The sequence below is a fragment of the Galleria mellonella genome, unplaced genomic scaffold, assembly GCF_026898425.1.
Source record: "Galleria mellonella isolate WM207_F2 unplaced genomic scaffold, CSIRO_AGI_GalMel_v1 utg1073, whole genome shotgun sequence".
NCBI lineage: Eukaryota > Metazoa > Arthropoda > Insecta > Lepidoptera > Pyralidae > Galleria > Galleria mellonella.
This window is the reverse complement of record NW_026441969.1, coordinates 309,473-333,119: the sequence shown is the minus strand read 5'-3', so window position 1 is coordinate 333,119 and position 23,647 is coordinate 309,473. Positions and strand designations below refer to the sequence as shown.

The 23,647-nt window shown below is 34.4% G+C and overlaps 1 protein-coding gene across 2 annotated transcripts in view; it reads right to left on the bottom strand.

Moving 5' to 3' along the window:
- The window catches only part of LOC113515840 (putative inorganic phosphate cotransporter), a 36,302-nt gene extending 16,655 nt beyond the window's left edge, over window positions 1–19,647 (bottom strand). Inside the window, exons 1-3 of one of the 2 annotated variants that reach the window (XM_052891824.1) lie at window positions 19,476–19,647; window positions 12,331–12,452; window positions 864–1,043 (exon numbers count right to left, since the gene is read on the bottom strand). In XM_052891824.1, coding sequence (XP_052747784.1) covers window positions 864–1,043; window positions 12,331–12,452; window positions 19,476–19,482 — 309 coding nt within the window. In that variant the 5' untranslated portion in view covers window positions 19,483–19,647. Of the gene's footprint in view, window positions 1–863; window positions 1,044–12,330; window positions 12,453–14,068; window positions 14,238–19,475 lie in introns of those variants that run through there. The other variant, XM_031910326.2, reaches the window with a different exon arrangement.
- Window positions 19,648–23,647: the final 4,000 nt, after the last annotated feature.

Genomic DNA, 23,647 nt, shown 5'->3' with positions numbered 1-23,647 from the left:
AAATTGGTGTGTGCGCGTGTGTATGCGCGCGCACACTCAAATGTGTGTGCGTGTGTTTTTGTATGTATTTGTGTATGCGCGCATGCGTGCATGCATAGATGAATGCGTGTGTACGTGTGCGTATTTCTCTCTCACCCTCCCCCTCCCTCTCACCCCCCCCCCCTCTCTCACTCACTCTCTCTCTCTCTGTGTGTGTGTGTGTGTGTGTGTGTGTGTGTGTGTGTGCATGGCTTTTAAGGTAAGTTAAAATATTTAATATCAGTACAGGACATGACTAATAAATCACAATTCCGGAAACTAGCGCTGTTAACTGTCCATTGCTAAAAGTAGGCCTCCCCCTACTGAGGGGTTTTGCTGATATTTGCCATACTTAGCAGATGGGTTGGCAAACGCAGTTAGACTTTGTTGTTTGTTTTTGTTTAAGATGGTCTTTGTTAATATTTTAAGAGGAACGCTGCTGCCTATTCTCAAACATTAAGGTCCCTTAGTCGCCTCTTACAACGCTCATGGGAAAGGAAGGGGTTGCCCATTCTATACCGGGACCACACAACTTTTTCTTTAGTTTTTTTTTTTTACAACACAGGGGGTAAACGAGCATGCGGCTCACCTGATGGTAAGTGACTACCGCCGCCCATGATCACCCACAACACCAGCGGCATTGCAGGTGAGCTGCCGGCCTTTTAAAAAGTAATATGCTCTTTTCTTGAAGGTTATGTTGTCGTATCGGTTCGGAAATCCTGCTGCTGGAAGTTGATTCCAAAGAATGGTTGTGCGTGGAAGAAAGTGTCTTGAAAAACGCACGGTGGAGGACCGCCACTCGTCCAGATGGTTATTTATATGAAAAAGATTCTTTGAATACTTACTATACTGGGTGCTTTTGGCAACAATGCTGACACGATAGAGTTAATTGTTACTGATATAAGGATCAGTCTTTTCCCACCAAACCTCTTCGCCAACTCTCCACTCGGGATCTGCAGTATCACATACCCCCAGAAGAAGGAGGATAAAATCATGGTTTTTATTCTAGAGGACCAATCGTAGCTCTGTAACCAAAATTTATTTACTTTTTAAAATTTTTCTTTTTTATTTATTATCACAAAAAACAGTGTTACAGAAATTATGTTACATTAGCATTCAGAAATCACGTAGGTTTATATTTAAATTATTTAAATTGTATTAAAACCATGCAAGAAGTATTATTTATTTATTTATTTTATTTAACACTTTATTGCACCAACATAACATGATTTGTTAAAACAATTTTCAATACGTATAGTGTAGTACAAAAGGCGGTCTTATTGCTAAGCAATCTCTTCCAGACAACCTTTGGGTAGAAAGGATAAGTATAAGCATAAGTAGGTAGGTGGCGCGTTAAAAAAGATAGATTTGTAAAAAATAATATTTGTGACAGCATAGTCATATACATATACATACATAAATAAACACATACAACCAAACATATACATATATAGGTGTATGTATATAAATATAATAATGAGTAGGGATAATATTTATATTATTATATGTATCACATCTCCCATATTTAGAACTAACAAAATTTTTCATCGTGCCTCCCACCAAACTGTTTATAATTACTCCTCTCCATCCAAAGGTTGCCTGGAAGAGATCGCTCTTAGCGATAAGGTCGCCCATTGTTTTCTCATTGTGATTATTTCTTGTAATTATTTATATTTATAATAAGTTTACTATTGTAATCTTTTGGAGGAAACAATAAAGAGTATCTATCTATCTATCTATCTATATATACATACACATACACATATAAATATATATACATACATATACATATATACGCATAAATACATACAAATATACCATATTAATACACATATATATAACACACATAAAACTGGAAATACGTAGGACTAAGTGATTATAAGGATAGGTAGTGGGCTTTAACTAAGTTTTTAAAAATGGGCAACGATTGAGCGCACCGTATAGAGGTAGGGAGTGAGTTCCACAAACGAACTGCTTGCACGGAAAAGGATTTGGAGTAGAAAGAGGAAGAATGGGTAGGAATTATGAGTTGGAGGTTGTCAGTACTACGTAAAGAATAAGAATTAGAATTGCTCTCTCCAAGAAACATAAAACGTTCTTTTAAATAATGAGGTGTAACTGGATTAAAGAGAATTGAGTAAAGAAGGGAAAGGATGTGCCAGTTACGACGAAGGCGGATAGAGAGCCACTTGAGCCGTGTACGATATTGGGATACATGGTCATATTTGCGAAGTCCAAATATGAACCGTATACATAAATTTTGAAGACGCTCAAGTTTATTTAACTGCTCTTCAGTGACAAAACAAATGCCGAGATTTTTAACGCGGTCGCTGTAGTTTAACTTCATTCCATTAAAAACTACAGAAGGAAGGTCATTCAAAGCCATTCTGGAAATGTAACTAGGGCTACCTATGATTATAACCTGGGTCTTGGTCGGATTTACAGCAAGACCATAGGATTTGCTCCAGACAGATATACGTTCAAGGTCTTCGTTTATTGTATTTACTGCAACAGAAATATTAATAAGAGGAGCCCGGCAGTAAATTTGAAGGTCGTCTGCATAAAGATGGTAGGAAGACCGAAGCTGAGACGTGATATTGTTGATAAATAAGGCAAATAAAAGAGGAGATAAGACGCCACCCTGGGGCACGCCCGCAGATGTACTGCACCAAGATGACAAAGAGTCGTTGATACGAATACGCTGCCGACGTCCAACCAGGTAACTACGAAACCATTCAATTGCCGTTGGAGATATGTTGAGAGAAGTCATCAGTTGCAACAAAATGTCGAAATCGACGGTATTAAAAGCATTACTGAAATCTAATAATGTTAGATCTAATAATCTAAGAAGTATCGTTTTATATTTACATTTGATGTTGCTAATAGTAATATTATCCCGTACATCGGTGGGTAGTTCGTTAATAAATCGAGGAACTAAACTTAAGTCCCACTGCTGGGTATAAATACTATATTATAAAACTACGTAATATTTATATTATTAAATTTCTAAAAAATTCACATCTCCCCTCTTAAGGAGAGGAGATGGCAAACTAACCCCGGCAGAAGCACAGTCGGCCGGCGTTCAGGGCCCCAGGGAGAGAAACCGGCGTACAATGCGGACAGAATCTAAGAGCACCGCTTTCTACATCTTTCCCGGGAGTCAGTTGCCTCGGAATCCCAACAGTCTGAGATGTTGTTCCAGACTGGTTGGGATAAGACCGTTCACCGACAAAACAATTGGAATGATTTCGATGGACATCACCCCCCACATTTCGGTCACCTCGTGAGCCAGGTCGAGATATTTTCTCTTTTTCTCATCTTCGGCTTTCACGAGGTTATTATTATTATTATTGAAAGATTATTGTTAAAAGCGCTGTTTTTTATTTCCTCAGGATATAAAGATTGTTTCCGAAAGGAGATACATATATCGTTTATGTATGAATGGGCTACAACCACAAATTAAATGAAATTTCACCACCATTTAGACTATAAGGCGAACATTTGTACATCACAATGGATCAATATCTGTAAAAAAACAATGTTCTGGCAAATAAACAAATCTAATCTAACCAACTTTATAAACTGAGGAGATAAAAAAGATCGCTGCAAAAAACATTTTAAAATTCCTATCCAGTGATATGAATTTTGAGATGTTTCACGATGATAAATATTAAAAATGAGCATATAATAAATAAATAGAGGTGAAATTAGTTTAGAGACAAAATATGCGTTGCAAAACATGCGTGGACGTAATGGCAGTCGGAGATTGAGAACTAATATGGAAGGTTGTAGATAAAGTTCTGGTAGTAACGATGATGGTGATTCTTTGATTGTTGTCAGTCAAACACATACTAATGGTAGCGGAATTAAACAAAATAATTCTAAACAAATAACTGATTTCTAATCAAATAAATGATATGAACTTCCGCAAGATAACACCTAGTTCAGTAAAATATTTATAAATAAATAAATAAATACGAAAATAATAACTCAGAAATAAATTGCAATAATGGTGTATTTATTATTGTTATCGAAATGACCCTAATATCTACTAATAGCTGTTTATCAGAGTCGAGTGGAAATTTTCTATAAGTATGTGAGATATAGAATGCCTTGAACATATTACTGTTTGGGGTGCATGTATTTTTATATGTATTTTGTAGTAATGATTTCGATTCTCGTAAAATAAATCCTATTTTTAATTTATTTATTCATTAGTACATATATGTGTATATGGCGGACTTAATGCTAAAAGCATTCCCTCCCAGTCAACTATAGGGAAGTGTCAGAATACTCGAATGCGGTACTAGTAATTATTGATATACATACATACTAAAACTACATATATAAACGAATAAATATATATATGAATAACAAATATACTTACACATATATGACATATACTATATTATACACGAAATTGAGAATAATATAAAGTACTTACTGCTCGGTTTAAATTGAAAAAGTGAGCATTTTTTTTAAGACGGTTTAAATCTTCATGTGTCATTAAAGTTGAAAAGTTGTTCGGATGAAATCTTTCCTTCCGCAGTTTTACTGCTACTTTAATTAACCGAACTCTTTATTACATGTCACTTATCAATTCATAAATAAATTAACAATTTCAAGAAGATAACAATTCCAGAAATTGCATGAGAATATAAAATTCCAGATAAACTATTAACATTTTAGACTCGGTCGTATGGTTACAGAATATTTTAAATAAAACAGCCGACTATCATTGCAATGTTTGTAAAAAACCACGCCAAAAATAAAGATACACATATTTAAAGAAGAAAAAAGCTAAAACAATAAAAATAAACTCTTTTATTGAAGAAGTTCGAAAAAATAAATTCGAAGTGAGAACTCAATTAATTTCAAACTTTGTCAAACATTGTGCCAGTTCTTCCGACCACATTATCAACTAATTGTGGTTTTTAAACAACAAAAAAAAACCACGTAATCGGTTATTGAAGAAAATATTTATTCTAATCTCTGTTAGCAACTAGCAATTGGCGAGAACTGAGTATTATCTAAATTCCTGTTTTTATAACTAAGCTATATACATATGTACCTATTTCTTTTTTATGTAACTTGAAGTAGTAAACATAATATAAAAATGAAAGCAGCGTCTGTAAACAGGAATAGTACCACGAACAAAACAACATATTTACTTTTTTTTCTATATAATCATTTCATCGCTACATTTTACTGGGTACAGAGGAATAACACCTGAGTTCTCAGGAATGGCAACGCATGGGGTGTATCATGGGTGAAACAGTATACTCTGTTATGTCCATGGTAGTTCTCATGTCTATAGGCGACGGTTACTACTTTCCATCAGGTGGATCGTCAGCTTGTTTGCCATTCTAAGTTGTATAAAAAATAAAAAATAAATCATTACATCCCTGTATATATTTAGTAATAAAATAATGCATTCTTTTTTTAATTTTTATCATGTACACATCTATATCTGTACAATAATATGTATAATAAAAAAAATTATAATTTCATACATATTTTGACAATTAAATTAAATAGGTATTCAACAAATTAAACAAACTTTATTATCAAATTTAACAAGTCAAAGGTTAATACGGACGTTGTAAATAAAAGATTTTTTCTTATCAAATCTGCTCGTAATGCTTTGTTCGATTTTGTGTATAAAAAATATATGCAATACGTAGTTCGATTCCCAGTCAGGCCCTGGAAGCCTACCACGAAATGATATTCCGAAGTTACGGACATAATTTCGTGTTTTCATTCATACCTAAATTGGCACAGTAAATGGAGCTCAACATATCGTTCGTCATAAATCCTACCATAAATGTCCAAAAGAATAATATTTTAATATTCTTAATGTTTTTAAACGGTAAACATTATGTAATTTTAACATCAAATTTGTGTTTCGTTCGGCTCTGAAAATACGGAAAACATTTCATGGTAGGCCCCCTGTAGACAAATGGCAAGCGAATTTGTCAATGGAATCGACATCGCCAACGAGTCCGTGAGTTGGAATGAGCCACCCGGCATTGCAATCTCATTCTATCTCACGGACTCGCTAGCGATGGCGATTCCATGGATGAATTCGCTTGCCACTTGTCTTGTCTAGAGGCCCAGGTCTCTATTAGAAACTAACTATATGCCAAGGTTTGCAGTCGATATGGGTAAAGAATTTGGGCTTCATCATTAAGTGGGTACTGAGAGCATGACTTTTGAGATAACCTTTCTGATGCGGATTGATGGGCGGTGAGTTATCAATGTGGATTTTACGATTTACAGGTTAAGCAGTTGATGGAGTCGATAGAAAATTTTTGGAGAAGGTTTCAGACCTTTTAAAGAGGGTGAGTATTGTATATATAATTATTTATATAGTTTTATATTTACATATATTTATTTATTTTCTATGTATAATAGAAACGAACTATTTAAATTCAGTGTTCAAGGTTATTTTTTATAAATGAAATATATGCGATTATAGGGGCACTAGTGAGAGATGATAGGTAAGGATGAAAAGGCAGCCCATATTGAATAGTATATCTTCCAGAGGGAGACCTTGTATAAAAGTCATTTGCCTCTATATAGGTGCCTCTGTCCCACTCGTGTTTCTATCGTGAAACAGTTGTGTTTGCATGGATGTGTTTCGGTTTGAAGGGTGAGATATGACAGTAAATTTACAGGGTACAGAGAAATAACACCTGAGTCTTCAGGAATGACAACGCATGGGGGGTATCACGGGCGAATCAGTATACTCTGTTGTCTATGGTACTGCTTATGTTTATAGGCGACAGTTATCACTTTCCATCAGGTGGGCCGTCAGCTTATTTGCCATTCGAAATTGCATAATAAAAATAGTTCACTTGTGATTAATACACTAGGAATTCAGCACGATGGTTTCCAGGGAGGATATAGGCTATTTTTTTTCAGATAGAACAAGCAGTCGGTCTACCTGAGGGAAAGTTACCGTCCCTTATAAACACTTGCAATACGGGGGGAGTTTCTTTGCTGTTGCGTTGCTGGCTTTTTAAATGTTTGTAAACACGTTTTTCGAAATACCCCATGTAAGGGGATAACTGCAGAAGGGAACTCATTCAACAACATAGATGTACGAGGTAGAAACGAACGGGATGGACGGACAATGGTAGTGTGCCATGCACTCAAAAATTGCATGTAAACTCTAGCTCTATGGCGAGAGGTACGATGATAAAAGGGTGATGGAGGCATCAGGTCATTGGAACACTCATATATCGAAGGCGAACCATAACTGTTTGGTAAGAAGAATGCTAAAGTATTACTAATAATCTAATCATCATCATCATATCAGCTTTTAATTTTCCACTACTAAACATAAGCCTCTCTAATAAGAGGGATAGATTTGGTAGAAGTTGCCATGTTTAGCAGGCGGATTTGGCAGTCGTAGTTAGGCTTTGGAGATGTTTGAAGAGGGACGCTGCTGTCCATTCCTCGCCCTCCCTTAGTCATCTCTTACGACACCCACGGGAAAGGAAGGGGTGGCCTATTCTATGCCGGAATCACACGGCAATACTTTAATAATCTTTACTAATACTCGCGGTAGGGATTGACCACCTAAAACATGGTCAGATGACATTTGCCAACAAGCTGGGACTGAGTGGATGGAAGTGACAAGGAATGAACAAGCAGAGTATCTTGGAGAGGAGCCTATAGCCGAAGATGAACGCGATTAGGGCTGCTATAGAAAAATTGCTGTTCAATACAATGAAGTATATTTTCTTTCTCTCTCTTACACACACACACACACACACACATACACACACGCACACGCACACGCACACGCACATGCACACGCACACGCACACGCACATGCACACGCACACGCACACGCACACGCACACGCACACGCACACGCACACGCACACAATTCCAAATTAGAAACAATACTAGTAAAGATCCTGATTTAGTAAATTTAGTTAATTTCAGTTTACAAAGTGAGCAGATGTCTAGATATCTAACTTTTTATTACAACTGAAATTAATTTGGACAGTTGTCTCCGGGGTGGGGTGAAGCGTTAAACTTTGTTAACTCTAATATTATTATATGTGATAAACAACTAGCTGCTTCTGTAACGAGACAGTGTATAATGTCTGCGGCCATAACTTGGAACTATTCTCAAGATCTATAACCCCGGCTCGTCTACACATTACTCCATATTATCAACACTGCTCGTAACAGTGAGCATAAGTTTAAATAACATTTTGCTATACTGTTAGGCATGGGAATTGTTTGTCATATTAAACTAATTTTCATTAGGCGAAATAACAGTCTATTAACACTGTGATATGAATTGTGATAAATGATAACAATGTTTTTCACTCACAATGACCTAATATCGTATTCGTTACAATTTATTATTGAACGAGTGAACAAATAGTCTAGCACGGTGTACCAAAGTTCTCTCTTTCTGTCACAGTCGGCCATCGACTATGATATTGTTTTACTAATAAGTAAGTGTAGTCGATGACTCACGAATAAATTCAAACTATCTGCGTATTAATTTACAGAGTCAGATTACCCAACATTGCGAAAATATATCCATATTTTCGCAATGTTGGGAATCACAATTCATTACCAGAGTGAGACTGTACAAAAGTCGATTGCTTGGGTACCTCTGTCCCATTCGTGTTTCAACCGTGAAGCAGATGTGTTTGCATGACTGTGTTTCGGTTTGAAGGGTGGGATATGGCGTGAATTTACAGGGTACAGAGGAATAACACCTGAGTCCTCAGGAATGGCAACGCATGGGAGGTATCATGGGCGTAACAGTTTACTCTGTTATGTCCATGGCACTGCTCATGTCTATACGAGGTTTGTCCGGAAAGTACGTATAAAAGTTTTTTAAAAATTTTATTTTACAATTATTCAGGTAAATCAATTTTATCCCCTTCAAAGTACTCCCCCTGTGACATAATGCACTTGTGCCAACGCCGTTTCCACTGTGAGAAGGCTCCTTGAAAGTCCTCTGGTTGTAGGTTTCTCAGCTGCCCCGTCGTAGCTTTTTTTATCTCATTTATGTCCCCCAAATGCCGCCCCCGAAGTACCAATTTGGTTTTTGGGAACAAGAAGAAGTCACACGGGGCCAAATCCGGCGAATAGGGGGGGTGTTCGGTCACCGTAATGGAATTTTTACTCAAAAACTCACGGACAACAAGAGAGGTGTGGGCAGGGGCATTGTCGTGGTGAAGAATCCAACGCCCCTCTCGCGCCAATTCTGGACGAACTCGTGCCACACGAGCTTTGAGGCGTCTGAGCACATCGACGTAGAATTTTCCATCAACTGTCTGGCCTGGAGGGACGAATTCTTGATGGACAATCCCCCGAACATCGAAAAAAACAATCAACATTGTCTTGACATTTGAGCGGGATTTTCTTGATTTTTTTGTTCGTGGTTCCCCGGATGTCTTATCGAATTAGATCGGCAAAAATTTCACGGCCATTCTTGCCGAGTTTCGAGAGAAACTTGATTACGACGCGCTGCTCTTCAACGGAAGCGGGCTCCATGCCGACGGGGTTTCGTTAAGAGGTAACTTCACAGATGGCGTGACAAGCCAGTTTGAAGCATTGTTAGGGACATAAGGAAGGGGTCCTGCGCTTACCTGGCCTCCCCACTCCTCTTTCTCGCATTCCAGACCACTTTTATACGAACTTTCCGGACAGACCTCGTAGGCGACGGTTACCACTTTCTATCAGGTGGGCCGTCAGCTTGTTTGCCATTCTAAGTTGTATATATAACAAAACACTCATTTTTCTGTTCGGGTACTTTTGGAGAAATGAAATTCTTCGAGAAATTTTTGGAAGAAAGTGAATAGGGTTTAAAGATATTTGGAAATCGTATCGATTTGAAGAAAAAATACTTGACGTTTTGAAGAAAATAAAAATTTGCATCTGTCAACATTGTTATTTATTTTAATTGAAATTGAAAATGAAATCCTTTATTTGCTGGAATAAGGTACATTTTTATAGGTGTTACTTTACAAGAAAAATAGGCCAATCTTAGTCTGCCACACTGTAGGCGTGCAAATATAAAAACTTATTAAACAAAACATTAAAATAATTTCATCATAATAACATAAACATTTGAAATAATATTTTGTCACTTTTGGTCTCTATTCATGTCAAATCATTGTAATATAAATTCATTAAATATGTACATAACACAAGGTGAACACATATCTAATCATCATTTATAATTATTTTATCATTTAAAAACTCATTTACTGAGTAATAACATTTATCCATAAATAGCTTGATGAGCATTTTTTTTTGTAATAGGATAAATTATTACAATTCCTGATACTTTCAGGCAAATGATTATATATCCGTATTGCCATGCAGTAAGCGTTAGTACTCAATACATTTAGTCGTTGTGTAGGTACATATAATTTATTTTTATGTCTGTTACTGCGGCTTATAATATCTGTTTGTTTCTTAAATAATTGTGAGTGTTTCTTAACAAAAATACACATTTCTAACAGGTAAAGAGAAGGCAAAGGCAGTATTTTATTCATCCTAAATAATGGTTTACAACTATCTCGGAAATGTGTATTAGACAGTGCTCTAATACATTTTTTTTGTGCCTTAAATACAATGTCAATGTCAACCGAATTACCCCACAGTATTATACCGTATCTTAAAAGAGATGATACATAACCATGGTATGCTAATAATGCTAATTCCTTGCCAGCAATTTTCCACAAACGATTTAATACGAACACAAATTTATTTAGTTCAGTGTTTAATTTTTCAATATGAGGTTTCCAGTTACAATATCGATTTATTGTTATACCAAGTAACTCGGTATTGTCAACAGTATTTATATAGTCATTGTTTACAGAAGCTCTAATGTCAATTGAGTTATTATATGTCAAAAATTCTATTAATTAAGTTTTGGATAAGTTCACCTTTAAATTATTCTCATCTAGCCATTTTATCACAGTTAAAAGCATATTATTAAGTTCATTTTTAAATTTAGATTTGTTTTTATTGTCATCTTTCATTATAAGTGTAATATCATCCGCAAATAAAATACAATTTTGATTAATGACCGTAGGCGGGTCATTTATGTAAAACAAAAATAACAATGGCCCTAAGACACTACCCTGCGGTACCCCCGAAACGTTCCTGCAATATCGGGAGTGATAAGTTCAGTTGAAATTAAACTTATTAACATTAGATATTTCAACGCATTGCTGACGGTTACAGAGATAGCTAGAAATCCAGTCATGGGCTTTTCCTCGAATTCCGTAGCTTTGTAATTTATTTAATAATATTTTATGGGATACACAATCAAACGCTTTACTCATATCTAAAAATATAGATACTATTTTCTTACCAGCATTAAGGTTTTCAGTTACGGTTTTAATAAGATTAAAACAAGCTAATATTGTAGATTTACATTTTCTGAATCCAAATTGGTAATTTGATAGTAGATCGAATTTATTAACAAAACTATTTATTCTATCTGACATAACTATTTCAAATATTTTAGAAATGACGGAGACAAGAGTTCTGGGTCTATAATTATTAATATCTTGTTTATCTCCTTTTTTGTATAGCGGTTTAACAATAGATTTCTTAAGACGAGTCGGAAAAATCCCACTTATTTATTAAATTAATTTACATGTATTTATTAAATTAATTCATGCATATGTTCGTTCGTTGATTCGACAATTTATTTATTTATTTTAATGACTATTAGCAGTACATATTATACAATTTTACTACTTAAATCTTATGTATTAAAATTACGTCAATTCCATTCATAATGTAAACATTAATGTGAGTTTGTTGAGAGATAAACAAGTAGGTTACAGAAAAATTACACTTAGTAACAATCAATAGTGTGGAAGTAGAACAGAAAGCAGGAAATGATAAAAAATATATAGTTACTAAGTAAACGTGTTCATTTAAGACTATTTGTAACAGTTTATATAAAATAACGTAACAGATGTGATATTGGACTTAGCGTATCATATGATATTTCAATTATTTGAAAACCTATGAAATATATATTGTAAATACACCATCGGGACTTAACGGGTCGAAAGAGATTGTTGGCAATGGAGTTTGATAGTTTCACTGCTAGCAATATATCCTATCAGGTCGACCTCCACGTAGTTCCCTCTGGAAACCATTGTGATTGATTCTAGGAAAATATTATATTATCTTATATTATATATATATATATATATTATATTATATATATATATATATATATATATATATATATATATATATATATATATATATACCAGTAAACTAGATACACGAATCACTTACCCCTTCTTTACTGAGATCCGTCATATCTACAATAGCCATGCTCATGTTAACCCTCATGCAGAAGGAAATTATCATGCCAGTGCTTAGCATAAGGGTTTGCAAATGCCGGATGCCCAGTCCCTCTGAAAATAACAAAACATAACGAGGTTATAACGGCTGCATAACTGTATTATCGATACGAAGAGAATATTAATAACTAACTTTTACCTGTGACTTCGTCCGTCTAACTGTGACCGAGATATGTTTACTAACCAAGATAAAAGTAGTTAAATAATACAAGTAGTTCCCCCTGGAAACCATCGTGGTTAATTCTAGTGGAACTCGTCACGATGGGCTAACTGGCCTGCTTTCATCGTCACCTATCATCGCTCACTGGTGCCCCGCCAGCGTATACCGATAGCGCAGGTGGGGTTACATTCCATTATCACCCATTAAAAAAGAACCTAATTTCACATTAAGTTATATTTCAATTAAAGTCATTTCAGTACTCTATTCAGACTAGACAGATTTATTTGCACTTGTATTTGTTAAGGGCGAGCCGATTCAGAGATATTCACTCCGAAATCCTCTAAAACCAAGTGTGTAAGGCGATTTGTATTCGCGTATACGTATCTCGGACCTTTATCGTGAAACTATTCGCCAACGTGTACATCTGACCGCAAATTTTATTTCCTTTACCCCGAACTTTCTTTCGCACTTGTTTTATGGATATCGGTAATAGATTTTAAAGGGTCAGCATACATCTATGCATATAAAACTGTTACCCTTCAGTTACTATAAACTGGAAAATATTTAGGAAATATCTCCCTAATGGGAGAGAGGCGTGACAGATAATGTATGCATGTATGCATGTATGTATTTAGGAAATTCTGATGTAATAGGTTAAATTTTTTCATAGGTTAAGATTCTTTTAATGCAACTTAGAATGGCAAACTGATGGTCTTGATGAAAAGTGGTAACCGTCGCCTATAGGCATGAGCAGTAGCATAGACATAACAGAGTATACTGTTCCGTCCATGATACTCGTCATGTGATGCCATTCCATAGAATTAAAGGGTTATGCGTGTGTACCTTGTAAATCAAACGAAACATAGAGATGCGAAAACAACTGCTTCATGACAGAAACACGAATGGGACAGAGATACCAAATCCAATAACTTTTGTACAAAGTCTGCTGCTCGTGAAATTTCCAAATGCAAAGTCAGCATTGAAGAATAAATTTTTAAAATAAATTAGTTTCATATCCGTTATTTCTTACGTATGAATTTCAGAAGTAGTAAAAGCAATAAGATCATTGCTAAATGGGGTTTCATGATAAGACATATACCAGATTTTAAGCTTGACTTTCAGGAATATAACTGTGTAACAAAAACTCTTAAACGATTTGGTACAGTAATTCTACGTAATCCAGGAACGAAGACAAAAAGACAAAATTTCTAAAAATTATTGATTTGGCTTCTATTACACTTAGATATTTTTTTCTTAAATACACAGTAAATTTTTACTTAAATATACTATAATATGTATTTAAGAGAAAAAATTACATTTATTTTCTTTATTACGACTCCTCATTTATCTCGAATATCTCCCATGTACAGATAATATCTAATTACAGTTTTATGAGCAACATTATATCGATATAAAAACATAATTACAGCAATAAAGAATTCAATTCACGATTAAGAAAAAAAAAATATATTACAAAATTTTATTACATTAATTAAATTTAATTACTCACTCGGTCTAACATTTTCAACTTTTTCTGTGGTTCCCATCTTTTTTTTTTTTTGTGTATTTTATTTTGTTTATCAATACTATTATGAAACTATTTATTATATAAAATTTATCATCTCGGCGATTCGACACAACGCACTCTAAACTACTGATAGAATCGTAAACTTAACGTTACAAAAAAAGTCTCGCTAAGAACTGCAAATACGTGGAGCTGTCTTATTCTATTCAATACACTAAAAACTTTATACATTGAAAAAATATTTACTTATTTATTTATCGAACTTTACTTTCATTGGATAATAATTTATAAGACGTTAGTTACTAGTCGCTGCCGTGTGGTCCCGGTATAGAATAGGCCACCCCTTCCTTTCCCGTGGGTGTCGTAAGAGGCGACTAAGGGAGGGCGAGGGATGGGTAGCAACGTCTTTCTTAAAACGCTTCTAAAAGCTAACTGCGGTTGCCAATACATCCACCAAGCGTGGCAACTACTGGCAAACCCCCCTCCTCCCAGAGAGGGAGACTTGTGGTCAGTTAGAGACTTATATGATGATATTTTTTTTTTAATTAGATACTAAATAAACTAATATATTTGTTATCACACTTACAAAAGCAAAAAATATGTAAATTATAAATCTGTTAATTAATAAATATTTTTTTTTCCAAAGAGTTACATAAAGTACATAGATAGAAACAGTGACCTTATGTAAAGCATCTTTATTTATCGTAATACCTTTTTTTCTTTCCGTCTTGAGGTATACACATTTATTTTATTTATACTACTTGAAATAGCAAACAAATATAAACGCATAAATTCTCTCATAATCCGACTCCAGTTTGTTTGTTTGTAACGCTTTACAGTAAGTCTTATGAAATTCTTGTTAATTATTGCGGCAAAAGTAGAAGCCATATTATAAATTAGCTGTATCCCGCAATTGTTTGCATACATTAATACATAAAGTATCCTAAGTACTCAATTAGGATATAGCCTGTCCATGTACTAGATTTCATTCAAATTTGTTTGCTAATTTTTGCGTGTAAGAGTTATAAATATCCATACTTTCATCCATCCATTGTTATAAATTTTCGCATTTATTATTGTTGTGCCTATTTATGGTACATTGTTCATAAAGATAAAAAAATGAATATATTTATGTAATCTTAATATACAGTCCACACATCAATACATACAGATATACCATACACCCATACTTTATGCATACAAACCAGAGGGAGACTTTGTACAAAAGTCGATTGCTTGGGTACCTCTATTCCATTCGTGTTTCAACCGTAAAGTAGTTGTGTTCGCATGGCTGTGTTTCGGTTTGAAGGATGGGATATGGCGTGAATTTACTGAGTACGGAGGAATAACACCCGAGTCCTCAGGAATGGCAACGCATGGGGGGTATCATGGGCGAAACAGTATACTCTGTTATGTCCATGGTACTGCTCATGTCTATAGGCGTTACCACTTTCCATCAGGTGGGCTCGTCAGCTTATTTACCATTCTAAATTGTATAAAAAAACACACTACACGCCGTCCTAACCTAATGTTTACTACCTTATGTTTTATAATATAAGTATCAGTAAAAAGGGATTGTTACTTCAGTTCGCAATAAACCAATGTAGTAAAGAGACGCGCCATTTCATTATCTAATATCGATCAAGCAAAACCATTTTTGAAGCCTTAAGTGCTACAACAATTATATTAACAGGATTATGATGTAAATAGCCTTAACATCTTAAAAACTCCACCTACCCTTTGTCTTTTTCTTAATGTCTTCTACCCATAGATTATCTAAAAGAGTTTACTTAGCGATAAGGCCGCCTTTTGTATCACTTCTCATTAATATTTACTGTATTTATATATTTTTTTAATTAAGTATATTAAAGTGTAAAATAAATAAGTGAAATAATTTTATTGTGATTTTAAAATTTATTTATTTATTTATTCATTAGTACATATACATGTACATGGCGGACTTAATGCTAAAAGCATTCTCTCCCACTCAACCATAGGGAAGTGTCAGAATACTCGAATGCGGTACTAGTAATTATTGATATACATAAATACTAAAATTACATATATATATATATATATATATATATACATACACGATTTTTTTACATTTGATTTAATAATTAAAATTCTTATAATAAAATAATGTTTCAAATAAGTAAATGGAGACTCCATTCACTTTCCTGTTCCTAATAACAGTAGAGATAAATCTTATGTAAACAATAAAGGTTATCAATTGGGAGTCATAATGAAATATAGATGAATTAATATCTCGCACGACGATTAGAAAATGAAGTTGTAAAATATATCTTATTACTAGAGAAATAAGGTTCAGTATAAGCAATAGTATACTATAAAAAGGAATGCCGATAACTGTAACGGAATCACTGCTACACAATGTTACACACGTGTTCTGCCTTCATCGTACGACACGTGATATACATTGTAGCTATCATCATATCAGCTGTTAACTTTCCATTGCTAAACATGGGCCTACCCCATAAAGGGTTTTTTTATGGGTAAAAATGGAATAGTAACCCCGCCCGCGCTAACGAGATACGCTGGCGGAGCCCCAGTGAAGGGTGATCGATGAGAATGTAAACAGGCCAGTTAGCTCATCATGATGAATTCACAAGGAATTAACTATGATAGTTTCCAGGGAGAACCGCGAGGAGGTCGACCTGGCTGAATATATTGCTAGGAATGGAATTTTTGGTCTCCATTACTAGCAATCTCTTTCACCCCATAACGGGGAGTTTAGTCAGTAGTTGCCATGCCATAGAACACTTTGCCATAGAATAGTCCATCCCCAATTTCCGTATACCAATATCGCAGGCAGGGCACCAGCGGGGATGACAGATGAGAAAAAACATGTCAGTTATCCCACAGTGATAAATTTACCATAAAAGTTAAACACTGGTTTTCAGAAGAAACCACGTGGAGGTCGACCTGATATATTGCTAGCAACATGGCCGATAGTCCCTATTACTAACAATCCTTAATATACTGATTAACGCGGGCAATTCCGCGGGGAATAATTAGTTTAATATTAGTAGAATTACTAACAATTCTCTCGCATTACATTCAAGCTACAGTGACCGTTTACCATCAGACGGACTGTATGATTATTTGCCACCTTTGTGGTATAAAAAAATTACTGTCTAGGGAGAAGAGAATGGGGGAAATAAGTAAGTGACTGCTGAGAAAATGCTGAGTAAGTACTGATACTCAATTTGACTTTCACTACACTTACTCAGTAGTCGAGTAAACGTAATACTGAATTTAGTAAGCACAATGTTGACTCACGTATCGAATCGGTAGTTGCATCGCAATCTAGCAATGGGCTTTGCACCGAAGCAATTTTCATTATGAACTCCTATTCAAAATACGAGTATGGCAAACATGCGTCGTTATTCACGAATGCTACAGGCCTTCATTTTTGCCGGGGACAATTTACAGAATGGTCTTTTAAAGCGACGTATTAATATCGGCTCTGGATGTTATGGATTTTGGTTAATCAGTGAGAATGGAGTAGTACTCTTGTTTGTGCTATTAATTTTACGCTAGGGGGCGTCAGTGAAGATTTATGAAAGGTATCATCGTCATATCAGCCGTTAATTGTAGAGAGGGCGCATTTATTTATAAATAAATAAATAAATGCGCCCTCTCTACAATTAATTCTTCATTGACCACATTACAAAAAAATGTCTGGTACAAAAGGCGAACTTAATGCTATATAGCATTCTCTCGCAGTCAACATTTGGCAAAACAGAAATTTTATTATGCGGTGAAAAAAATTACAACACATACAATAAAGAACTACTGCACATTATGATTAAATAAATATACATACATGAATACATTAAACAAATATTACATAAATATACAAATATGTAATAAAAATACATACATAGTAATATAAATATATAAATATAATTGCTAGCAATGTACACAGTCAGGTTGACCTTCACGTGGTGTCATGTGTGTGCAATATGTGTGCAATATATGTGTATGCGTGTGTATGTGTGTGTGTGTGTGTGTGTGTGTGTGTGTTTAATCGATCTAGCTACGTTTAATTTTTAGAAAACGTCGTATTATACATTTTTACAAGAAACAATAAACTGCTAAAATATCATTAGAATACTAGGGTAAATTACGTCACAATCTATATAAGATTATAAAAGTTCAGGTGGAAAATCGGGTGCTCCTAAAACCAGATGATCTCGGTTCGAGTCCAGATAATAATTTTCCCCTATTTTTTCTTTCAAGTTCCTTCTTTTGCAAGCAAAACTATTACTGAGTGCCCTTTATCAACGCATCTAATTCGTATCTAAGTATAGTTTCTAAAAAAACAAAAAAAAAATCCTATTGGCGATGTTTCGATACAAAGATAAATGTTAAAGCATCATTAAATCTTTATCGACTCGCAACTAACTGCTTTACCGACACAGCAGCATTACAGCTACTTGACAATAGATGGCGTTGTTAGGCAACACTAAGCTAAAAAAGGGTAGGTACTAAATATTTAAGGACAATAATTCTTGCTAGACTATTGCCTTATAAAAAACAAAATAGCCACTGAAATTTTCGAAGCTGTCTGCAATTCCTACACTTTATGAGTTAAAACATGATAGTCTTTCAAACACGTATAATATTTAATGCCTTAATCTGAAGAGACATGAACAAATACAATACATAATTCGATTTATTTTTCAACCGACTTCAAAAACAAGGAGGTTCGCAATTCGGTTGTATTATTTCTTTTACGTTTGTTACCTTATAACTTCATCGGTTATAAACCGTTTTTGAAAATTCTTCTCTTATCTCAAACAATATATTATATATACAGATGGGACCACCATAGAAATTTTATCAAAATCGTTTCAATTGTTTAGTTTTGAAATCAGAATAACTGTTTTGCCACAATTAAAAGGCTTTTCTTTTTTGTGAAACATAATTTATTTATAATATTAGTTTAGAATATTTGGCAATATTGGTCCCAGCATAGAATAACCCATCCCTTCCTTTCCGGAAGCATTTTACTTGTATTTTTTTATACAACTTAGAATGTCAAACAATCAGACGGCCCACCTGATGGAAAGTGGTAACCGTCGTCTATAGACATGAGCAGTACCATGGACATAACAAAGTATACTGTTTCGTCCATAATACCCCCCATGTGTTGCCATTCCTGAGGACTCAGATGTTATTCCTCTATACCCAGTAAATTCACGCCATATCCCACCCTTCAAACCGAAACACAGTCATGCAAACACAACTGCTTCACGGTAGAAACACGAATGGGACAGAGGTAACCAAGCAATTAACTTTTGTACAAAGTCTCCCTCTGGTAAAATATATAAGGGAAAGATTCTGTCTGTCGAGGAGGACTAACCTAGCATCGGCTTCGTGAGTTTTCTCTCTTGTAGGTGCAGTTCTTCCTCAAATTGTATATGTACGCACACAAATTCTAACAGGTCCTTTAGAGCACATACAGTTAAAAATACACGAATTACATTTAATGCACGGGAGCAAGCGTCCGCGCATACGCCTCCGTTCAGTCGGTACCTTTTATTTTTTAAAACTAAGGTGGGAGGAAAATAATATTGACGGACTCCAATATTGTAAACAAGCTGTGTTTTATTACAATGGGATTAGATTAGTGAGAATTGTTGGCACTTGTCAATTGATTTAACCGTACAACCGTATATATATATATATATATATATATATATATATATATATATATATATATATATATATATATATATATATATATATATATATATACACACATATATATATATATATATATATATATATATATATATATATATATATTTATATTTATAAATACTAATAAGGGGGGAAAAGTGATTGTTAGTAATGGAGACTGAGAATCCCATTGCTAGCAATATACCCAACCAGGTCGACCTCCTCGCGGTTCCCCCTGGAAACTATCATGATTAATTCCAGATAAATTCATCATGATGGGCTAACTGGCCTGTTTTCATCCTCATCTATCACCCTTCACTGGTGCTCCGCCAGCATATCCTGTAAGCGCAGGCGGGGTTGCCATTCCATTTTCATCCAATATATAAAAAAAAAATACTAATAATGATGATATCAAGCGTTAATTGTCAAGTGCTGGATATAGAAGTCTCCTCAATGTCGAAGAAGTCCTCCCCTATTAGAATGTTTTGCTAAAAGTTGCCACGCTAAGGTAATGATGTTTGGTGGTAATCTTTGGTGATGTTTTAAGAAGGACTCTGCTTGTTGTTAAAAATATACGTAACCAAAATAACCTAAGTGAATAACCTAACAGAGATGATGATGGTCCAGGAATACGACCAACCAATATGTTTCCTACAAATTTACATATATTTTTTTACAACCCAGGGGGCAAACGAGCATGCGGCTCACCTGATGGTAAGTGACTACCGCCGCCCATGGTCACCCACAACACCTGCGGCATTGCAGGTGTGCTGCCGGCCTTTTAAAAAGGAATATGCTCTTTTCTTGAAGGTTATGTTGTCGTATCGGTTCAGTGGCGCTCCTGCCCATAGGTGAGAACAGTATTCCATCTGCGGCCTGACTTGAACTTAATACAATTTCGGGCGGTGTTAACTTCGTACGCGTGACGTTTAAAATATAATATACATCAGATTTGAGTTCAATCTTAAGGAATACAAATTTAATGTAAAATCGCATATAATTCGGTGTAGTAGTTTTTGCGTGAAAGACAGGCAGACAGACAAACACACAAAAATTCTAAAACCTACTGTATCTACATGTAATGGTTTTATATAGACTCTAATTATATTTTTTTATATATTGCTAATTATTTTTCAAAACTGTCTTATTACCTTAGATTATATAGATAGAGTGTTTCCATACAAATGCTTCGAGAAAAGCATATCAACTTTTTCATACAATTTTACGTGATAAACAGTTATGAGCGATTCCTTTATAACTCCTATATTTATTTTGTCTTTTAAATTCTGCACTTTTTTAAATGCACAATAACATTCATTTCATTTATTGAATAATTAAATATATATACGTCAAGATACAGTGCGTAATTTTTTTTTTACAACACAGGGGGCAAACGAGCATGCGACTCGCTCGCATGCTCGTTCGTTCGTTCATGGAGCATGTAAATGACTACCGCCGCCCATGATCACCCACAACACCTACGGCATTGTAGGTGTGCTGCCGGCCTTTTAAAAAGGGATATACTCTAAATATTATAATGTAAATATATAGAACGTTTATAAAAAAAAAACGAGTAAGCTAATTTGACAATTAGCTGACAAAAAGTTGACTCGTTTTTCAGGCTTGATCCTGTATCTATATATTTTAAGCTAATTACATATCTTTTACTTTATAGATAACAAAAAAAAATCTATATCGTTACAGTTTAAAGTATCCATTGATATGTTCTTAAACATTTTACTTAGTAAACTCTTTTTATAGTGTTTTTTTATTGAATAAACAATAAACTCAAGTATACACCTTCATATCTTAAGTAATGCAAGTGCATAGTAAACCTACAGTTTAACGTCTGGCTTGATACTAAGTTATTACGTTACGTTATCGTTAAAAGAATAGTTTAATTTTGATTACTTATTAAATGTAAAAAATATGTTTATAATAATATGTGGTAAGATAGTATATGGAGACCTCCACTAGATTTTTTTTTTTATACAACTTAGAATGACATACAAGCTGACGGCCCACCTAATGGAAAGTGGTAACCGTTGCCTATAGACATGAGCAGTACCATGGACATAACAGAGTATACTGTTTCACCCATGATACCCCCCATGCGTTGCAATTCCTAAGGACTCAGATGTTATTCCTCTGTACCCAGTAAATTCACGCCATATCCCACCCTTCAAACCGAAACACAGCCATGCAAACTCAACTGCTTCACGGTTGAAACACGAATGGGACAGAGGTAGCCATGCAAACGACTTTTGTACAAAATCTCCCTCTGGTAGTGGTTGACAGGAAACCTCAAACGCATTGTAGGGTGTCGGTGGATGCAGATGGCTCGGGACCATTCCTTGTAGCAGTCTATAAAGGAGACCTATATTCAGCAGTGGACAAAAATAATAATAATGGTAGAAATATTAAGATTTTTTTTGCTACTAAACTTAATAGTAAATATTAATTCTGCCCGCAATAGTAGCTGTGACTCAGCGTCGCAGGTATTGCGGGCAGAATTAACGGCTTGCCTGAACATTTTATAAATCTAATATATAAAATTCTCGTGTCACGATGTTTGTTACCAAACTCCTCCGAAACGGCTTTACCGATTTTTATGAAATTTTGTGTGCATATTGGGTGGGTAGGTCTGAGAATCGGCCAACATCTATTTTTCATTCAATGATAGGGGTGACCCAGCCCTAAATATATTTTTTTTTAATTTTTTTGACAATTTTTTTATTTTTATTTTATTATATTTAGCATTGAAAAATACACACAAATTCAAGTTTTCACGGTTTTACGATCAATCCCTGTTGTTTAATTGTAATTTTTATATGTCGCAATAGGTTTGAAAGATGACAATCGAATATAATAATTGTAGTGCGATATATTTTCATGTATAGTTCTAGAAATAATGTATATGGTAAAACAACGTTTGCCGAGTCAGCTAGTTACTTTACAACTTTAATTATATTAGTTTCTAGACTGTGGAAATTTTCTTTATATTATATGTAAATATTTTATGGCGACGCTTTAGTACTTATATGTTTAGTTTAAAGTAAACGCAGCCCGTATGTCTTGAAGTACTTAATGAAGAAATGTGTTGCAGTTTCAGAATTAACTTCAGTAATGAGAATTTAATGTAGTGAGAATAATTCACTGTTATTTGTATTTTTATTTTGATATGAAATAATTAACTGTTATATATAATATATATATATATACATATATATATATATATATATATATATATATATATATATATATATATATATATGTATGTATGTATGTATATATATATATATATTCTTTATTGCACTAAAACATACAGTAACAACAATAAGTTAATAACAATGTTAGCAAAGGCGAACTTAACTCTAAAAGAGATTTCTTCCAGTCAACCTAACACAGTGGCATAGGAAGTAGTGAGTGGGCAGTAGTAGTGCAAGACAGAAATTTAAATAAATATTTACATAAATTATAAATAATTATATATATATACACATACATACACACGTTAAATATAACATAAAAATATCAAATACAAGAGAACACAATGATGACAGTCATTTTTATATTTAAACTAAATTGTGTATTGTATTGTATTGTGTGTGTAGATATGTGTATTTAAAAAACACGAATGGAATAGAGGTACCCAAGCGGACAACTTTTGTACGAAGTCTCTTATAAATTACACTAGCGACCCGCCCCGGCTTCGTACGGGTGCAATGTTGCACCGCTATGTCCCCGTATTTTAAATTTGTAATATCTTTAGAAATAATCATTTAAATTACATACTGTAAAGACCCATATTGATCTATATTAAATGAATAATGTAATTAAGGTACTTAATTG